Source organism: Arachis hypogaea, chromosome 16 (assembly GCF_003086295.3).
Source record: "Arachis hypogaea cultivar Tifrunner chromosome 16, arahy.Tifrunner.gnm2.J5K5, whole genome shotgun sequence".
Classification (NCBI taxonomy): domain Eukaryota; kingdom Viridiplantae; phylum Streptophyta; class Magnoliopsida; order Fabales; family Fabaceae; genus Arachis; species Arachis hypogaea.
The window spans coordinates 147,308,790-147,316,907 of record NC_092051.1 but is presented as its reverse complement, the minus strand read 5'-3'; the positions used below and the strand labels follow the sequence as shown (position 1 = coordinate 147,316,907).

General features: G+C 30.5%; 1 protein-coding gene and 1 long non-coding RNA gene across 2 annotated transcripts; one reads left to right on the top strand and one right to left on the bottom strand.

Annotated features, from left to right (window-relative positions):
• The first annotated feature begins 551 nt into the window (after window positions 1-551).
• Window positions 552-5,466, top strand: LOC112698323 (uncharacterized). Its single transcript, XR_003151491.3, has 3 exons — window positions 552-696; window positions 786-1,043; window positions 5,154-5,466. It is a non-coding gene; the product is annotated as an uncharacterized lncRNA (long non-coding RNA).
• A 941-nt stretch (window positions 5,467-6,407) lies between these two features.
• LOC112805963 (F-box protein At5g07610) lies at window positions 6,408-7,637 on the bottom strand. The gene has a single exon (XM_025848279.1). It carries the CDS (start codon window positions 7,635-7,637, stop codon window positions 6,408-6,410), a length of 1,230 nt encoding a protein of 409 aa, XP_025704064.1.
• Window positions 7,638-8,118: the final 481 nt, after the last annotated feature.

Sequence of the window (8,118 nt, the reverse complement as noted above, 5' to 3'; positions counted from 1 at the left end):
ATTTGAACAGAAACCTCATGTAAAAATTTCTTGATACATTCTTCATATTTGATCCAAATATATATAAAATAACTTATAAAACAGTGGCACAGATTTGTTGAGGAGAAATTATTTGATTGGGGATTTGTCAATGATGAAATAGGACATGATTGTGTTGTGCTAGGTGTTTTTATTTTTCCCTTGTGCCATCATTGAATTTAAACGCAGCATTTTTGCCTCGTTTTCTGTTATTCTGGAATGTCACATTTTGATTAATTATATGATTTTTTTCATTGGTATTTTAGATACAAGAAGCTGCTGTGCACATCTTTTAAACTAGTAAATTTGGAAGAGCTCAAGCTGATATGGCATTTTCTTAGAATTTTGAATTTTTTAAAAATCAGAATTCTCAAAAAATTAGAAGCTTCATATGATATATTTTTGTTCATCTCAATAAGTTATAACCTATTCTACGTACTACATCAGATAGGTTTATTAGGTTTCAAAATTTAGCATGAGTTGTCTTATTTGGTCAAACGAATTAGGTGTGTACTGTCACTACTCCTAGCCCACTTTTCTTTCTTCCTTTCCTTTGTTTCAATAAATAGAGGGTTAAAAGCTCAACAAAGAAATACGAAAAAAATAGGAAAGGAAGTGAGAGAAAGAAAGATAACTCAGAGAAGCCATGGTCACTGATTCTTCTCCCCTTCAACAATGGTACGCATCTCTCTTCCTTTTTTCTTATTCTTTCAATTTCAGTTTTTTTTCTTAATTTCAAATTTTGATTTAAACCCTTTTGGTTTTAGGTCATTCATCCTCGATGATTCCCTTTCAAGCCGAATCGGCAACACCTCATTCTCCTCCGGCGATGCTGCTCACCGCGATCGCTCTTCCACGTCATGTGTCTTCGATACCCCGCAAGTGCATCGCTACCGATTTGCCGCAATCACCGATGCCACTCCATCTCATTCTCAACAGAGAGACGGTGGCTTCATTCGAGACCTCCATTGATGAAATTTAAGATGGCTTCGACATGGACGACACTAGGTCAACCTTCGTTTGGGGTACGAACTTTTATTTTCTGAAATTTTTGGTCTTTTATTTTTAATTTCTTAAAATTTTATCAAATCTTTGGTTCTACATTATTTTAAGGACATGCATAATCATCTTTAATCACTACTTTTTTCAGGTTTGTTATTCTGTTTTATTCTTAATCTATTGTTCTTCTTCGCTCTAATCTGCATTTATATAGTCGATAATAGTTTCTCTAATAAAAGTTATTTGATCATTTTTCTTTTGTATTATATTTATGGAAATTTGTAATCTAAAAATCAAGAATCATGTTTTCATGTTAACAGATAAAACTTCTTTTTTTTGTTAGAAAAATTGGCATATTGTCATTCTGGATATTCATAAATGTGTATGTATTAGAAATGTTGATTTTTCACTTTTTTTAACTATTTTTCATTTTCAGCATATATTTCTTTCTCTAAGATGAAGATAAACTCTTTAAAATATGTGAATCAATGTCTCTGATTTCTTCTAGCAAATATAATATTTTATGACGTTGAAAGGTCCTTTCCCTATGTTAGAAAGATTGGTTTTTAGTGAAAATAAAATAGTTCAGCACAGTTTTATTTTCTTTGATTGTCCGACTAAGTATCTTATAGAAAAAATTCACCAAGGACTTACAACCTTTTTTGTTTTTGATTGACCAAAGGTAAGGAAGGAAACTCTTAAGTCCCAGAATCTATAGTAGTAACTGGCACATGACTCCTCCCAAGAGAGATTTTAAGATTAGGGCTTTTGAGATTAATTAAAATAAGATTTACTTGGAATTCAACCCAGTCCTTCTGAGCTAACTCTTATTAGGTGGTACTTGTGATCTACAATAAACTTTAGAATTAAGGTATTTAATCTTAATTTTCATTTCATTTTGTGTGAGAATAGAACGAAAATTTTTGAATCAATTTTTGTATGTGCCTTTGAAGCCTTGATCTAATTAACAAAAATATTTTTTCTTTGTGCTATTTATTTGTTTTAGTAAATGAGTTTCAAACAAACTAATTATATTTACTTTCACATAATTGGATTGGTTGATTTGAAATAGGAAGGTTTGGTTTGTTGCTTAACTTAAGATGCATGCAGTTATACGTGTTGTGTTCATTTAAAAAATTTACTGATTTTATTATTCAAAATAAAGGACTGACAATCTCCAAGTCTGTATTGATTCAAAGAAAATACCTACTGGTTGCTGCTGTTATTTGTCACCATTACTATGTGATGTTTACTGTTGTTCTGTTACAAAATAATGTGACATATTGCAGCATTAGACTCTATCTGAATCATATGTTTTACCAACTTCATATGTTAGCTTTATTAGGTTTCTTTAGTACAACTTTATTAGCTTCATTATGTCATTGACATTCTCTTTTGTGTTTACAAGAATGTGAGTCATAGTTCACTTCTTAAGTTTTGTTTCATAGGTTTGTCAACTATAATGTAGGAGGTTAGGACAAGTGAGGTAGTTAATTTTTTTATAGATACATGTTAGAATAGTTGTAGTAGTTAGGTAACCTTGGAAATTGTGCATCTAATATTATTGGTTAAGTAAATTGTTTATTTAAATTTATTATTGTTATATTCTTAGGTTCTATGTTACAGGGTGGCACGATATCTCATAAGATTTGAGGGTAGTTGAGGTAGTCAGTACTTTTTTATAGATGTGCAGTTATATTTCTCACATCAGCCTATGTTTGTTTTGGTTATAATCTTTCTCCTTTACAGTATTGAAAAAAGTTTGCATGTGAATCAGAAGGAGTAGGTGATGTACATCTTTTAACTTGTGGCTCACTCTTCTTTGTCATTCTCCTTCAAATATCTTCTTTTCTGGTTTTTTAATGATTTGCATTTCTGAATTCTGGTTTTTCTTTTTTTATGTCGAGTTTTTTTTTAGGTGTTTAGAAGTTGAGCTATAACTTTTATCTCAATTCATGTCTTTTATTTCTTAATTTTGTGACATTCAAAAAATTAACTATCAATGACAAAAGCTTTAAATTTGTGTAATATTAGATACTAGATTCTTTTTTGCTTTTTCTTGGTTGTGCTGAATTCGTTTGAAATTTATTTTGATTAAATTGGTATTAGTTATTAAACCGTCCTTCGAAAGCCATGGTTCAAGAATGATTGAATATGGTTTGATGTTTCCTAGGTTATTCTTTCTTGCTTACTGTAGTGCTTGACTACTTGAATTTTCAATGTATTAGCTGAAGAAAGGTTTTGCTAACTAATGTTAACATTAACATACAATTAAAGAAAGAATAGTGTAACTTAATTTTTTTTCTCTTTAATAAAGTAATTTAGTTTTGTGTATTTGGGCTGTGTATTTGATACTTTTAAGGTTTGCTTTAATTTATTAAATTTTAATGATCAGAAGTTCAACAAAAGAAAAAAAGAAGACAAAATTTGTGCATGAAATACTTAATTTTTAATGTGTGATGATGAATGTGAATTTTCAGAAGTACGAGTTTGTTGAGTCTTCCAATACAAATTGATTGAAATTGGACCTGTGTTAGAAATTAGGATTTTGTGAATAGTTCCTATATAAGATTGTGCGTGAGGATAGAAATAAACAATAAAAAAAACTTTTGATCTTAATATAAGCTCATTCACCTGTGCACCAAGTTTGATTCTCTGGATGTAATATTTATTATGTTGTTATGAATTATGATGAAAAGTTTTGGTATCATCTCCAGATTTATTGATCTTTCATGTGTGAATAATGATGATAGTCCCAATGTAAATATCTATTTTTTTTTAATTTTGGATCTATGAGGTGAGTGACGTCCTACTACAAATGGGAGAAAGGTTGATTTTCAAAGCATGTGTTTCCTATCTAACTTGTTTGAACAATTTATCTCTGATAACTTTCATCTCTTGAGTAATTAACAAATGTTGTTTGTATATATTGGAACGAAATATTGGTGTTGTCATTTGTCAGTATAATTTTGTATTCTCCATTAATTGATACTTATTTTGGTTCACTTTAATTTTAAAGTTAGATCCATGAACAAGATGTGTAATATAATTTTTACAGTTTTCTTTTTTTTGATGTCCCTAATTATTTGCTGCTTCGTCATAACAGCTATTGATTTGGAAATAACACTTCCTTGCTTATAAAAAAGTATTAATGGAGGAAGGTTTGCTTCACGATTAACAAATGCATCAAAATTTCCTATAAATATATTCTTTTGTTTTTCTTTGTTCAAGTTGAAAACATGATCAATATACAAGTGAATGAAAGAAAAAAAATGTTGGATTGTTAAATGTGCATATAAAGAAAGTGGTATAAACATATTTGGTTGGTTTTTCATTTGTGTGAAGTCATGAGTTTTGATTGTGTTCTTTGTATTGACCTTTCAGGCATATGAACGAATGAGTTTTGATTTTGTGGTCATTATTCTACACTATAAGACATCAAATTTTTCTTACATTACTAAAAATTGAAAAACTATCTTTTGAATTGCAATGTTTTGTACCTAATCTAATTAGATCACTTATTGTAATAGAGTTTTTTTTACTATTCAGCTTTGTTTTAACTCTCAAATTCTTATTTTAAAAAAATAATATGATAAAAGAAGCTATTTAACCAATGTCTTTAAGTGATTATGCAAATACAATGCAATTGGTGATATAAAATGGAGTGTAAATTTATATATTACTGATTGCTTTGGTGATATAATTTACAATTTATATATTCTAAGTTCAAGAATTGAGTAGTAAGAGATAATCTTAATTTATGCCTATTACTATATTTATGTTTTTTATATTATATTTGCATTCTTCTTTATCTTTTTATAATTATATTCTCATGCAAAATATCGTATTCCAGGTATTATATATTATTACTTGATATTATATAGCATGACTAAGGTTTTTTCTTAAATTAATTTTATCTTTTTGAGATCTAAACAATAATTACAGAATCTTTTTTCTTTTTCGCTTTTTTTGTTGATTTAGTAATGATTCTCATATTCTTTTAAAGAAAAAAATGTTGCCTCCATCTAAATTCTTAATATGTGGAAATGAGCTATTTTTTGTTCAGCTTTTTTGAAACTATTAATGTAAGTTAATTATATATGTATGTTAATTTATTTTTTTCTAAAACAATACAGATTTCTGTTAATAACCCATCAAGTGACATTGCATGTTTGAAAGATCCACAATGCAAGGTAATCCCTATAAAATTGTATACTCAATGAAGTATATAAGTAGATATTAATACTAAAGATTATTGTTCAGTTTTTTTGTATAAATGATATTTTTTTGCAGTGAATATTTTTGTTTTTTTTATGTTATTTAGGATGTTATTAATCAGAGTGTCAGATATTCACATAGTCCAAGTGTTAAACATAGTAGTGACTTGTCTTCGAGAGATGAGTAACAACTTGCTATTTTAAAAAATTCGAATTATAATTTTGATGAGCATATGGACGAGTGTCCTGCTTGATGTTTAGTTTTTAGTTTTAATAACTAGAATATAATTTTTATTTTGTGATCAATATGTGAAAAGAATTATTTAATTAATAGCTATTGAAAAAGAAGCGAATGGTCTATAATAATTAACTATAATATTTAAATAAAACTGTGTTATTGGAGATAAATAAGTTATTGTGCAAGTATATTAAAAAATTTTCTGACTTCATAACAAAAGTTTTTAACCATTTATATGTTTTTAAATTTTAAATTATATTATTTTTTATCCTTTTTACTCTAAATATGTTTAATCATCTTATATTTACATCGTAAATTTGTAACAATATTCATAAGTATATAGTTATTATTATCAATTATAACACTACATTAAATATTTTATATTTTAATTAGAATCCAAAAATTAAAAAATAAAATTAACTGAAAGGAATCTATTTAAGACCGTGGAAATGCACGAATTACCTACTAGTTCGACCTTACAAAGGATTTCTTTTTTAGCTACCTAAATCACATTATGGGTAGTCTTCAAAGAAACATGTGTGATAATGAGACAGGCCATGTCCTTTATGAGACCATGTTTGTGTGAAATGAATTCTTGACACGAGGAATTAGGAATCTCTTCTAGAATACTCTTTCTTTTTATTTATTTTAATTTTAGATTTAATTTGTAATCCTCTCTATATTCATTGATATATGGAAATTAGTAGTTTAGACATGTTTCATTTTTTTACTCTATCGTTGAATAATTGTTCAATTGAATAGTTGGATCCATTGTTTTATGTACTAATAAAAGTGTTACACAATCCTTCTCCTTTTCTTAATAAAAGTGCAGAACAATGTAAATAAATCAATAAATCATAAAATTAAAATCTATTAAATAAAAAGTGTTACACAAGATGAAATCAAAAGTAAAGCAAAAGCTAAAAGATCTATGTTTAAAGACAAGCTAAGCTCTCAACGTACTCAAAGGCTGTGTACCATCCCATAACTCCTGTAAAAGAACGGGGATCTTTTTGTAATTTCAAGTCAAAGTCAAACACATCATAACGGGTATGATCCTTTAATCGCAGAGCAATAACTTTTCTATCTATCTGCACAAACAAAGCCATCTCATCATCTTCACCATCTTTAATGAGATGGAGTATGCTGTAGTTTCCAGCAGGACCTGTATTCAAAAAACGTTTAAGATTTGTACGTCGAAGATCAACGCTGTGCATGAGAACCCATGATTTTGATGAAGAATAATTATCTTCCATCAACCGGAACACGCGCATACAGAATTCAAAGTCAGCTCCAATTAAATTCATGTAACCGCATGCAGGTGCAAGAATATATCCATATCCATTATAAGCTAGTTTTAAGGAACGTCTCACGTTAACCCAGTAACTAGAGCCACCAACTTTAAGATATTGAGGCGCCGGAGGCAAAGGAGGCATGTCATCCTTCACGCACTCTGTTTTCAGATCAAAACGCAGCGTCGTTTTGCTTCTGTTACCGATCCAGTAAACTGAGTCCTTGAAATAAACACCATGTGCAAAATCCATGTCTAAGGGAGCCGAGAAGGAAGAACCGCAGTGCTTCCAGGTACCGGATTCCGAGGAATAAATCATGGTTTGGTAGCCGTCTTTCTTTGAAGATTTGCCACAGAAAATGCAGATCAGCTTATAACCGAGAAATCGCAAGGGATCAAAAGCCAGAGAGTACTCCGGGGAAGCTGATTCATCAAACGATGGAAAGGGCGAGAGCAAGGGTTTTTTGTCTCCGGTTGTGGGATTATAGATAAACATGTCACTGAATCTGCGGAGAAGCATTAAGCCGTTGCAAGATTGTAACATAGATGAGCAATTATCGGGAACTTTGGGACAGAATATGCGCCGGCGGCGGCACGGTCTACGAATCTTCTTATTGAAGTAGAAGAATGTTAATTCACGATGTTGAGGATTGACGACCTCGGGATCAAGGATCAAACCGGAGAATCTTGTTCCTTGGACGGTGGCGCGGCGGCGAGAGAAGTAAGGGTCAGAGATGAGAGAGAGCCACCGGTTGGAGACACCTTTGAAGGTTATGACATCTCTGAGGGGGAGACGAACAAGGATTTCAGTGAGTAAGCCATCGCATCCTTCAATTACTTCCACTGAAGAAGAAATTAACTCTTTCTGGTTCATGGTTGTTCTTGACTCAGCTTTCAGTGTTAGATGAGTGTGTTACTGTTTATATATATCTCAATCCCAAATAAGATATGCAGCTAAGCAAGATAAGTAGATAACTTTCTAATTTTTATCTAATGAATTTAAAAGATACTTATATATATATTTTAATATCTTAGAGATTTTAAGATATTCAAGTTCAAAATTTAGAAAGTTCCAACAATCTCATTACTCATTAGTTAGTTAATTTTAAAAATTAAAAATCTAAAGTTGAATCATATAATTCCGTTGTTAACTTGGTGTTTTTTTTTTGTGACTACTGTTTTTTTGGTACCTTCGAGCTCTTTGGCAAGATCCAACCCCACGAGCCGCCGTTCACGGAGGATCCGCCGCGGCTCAAGGCCCCCAATTTCTATTACACTCAGGAAGACATCTTGTACGAAGAGACGCAGACGAAGGACGGTGTTTCTTGGTGGGTTCACCGGCCATAAGTGATCTT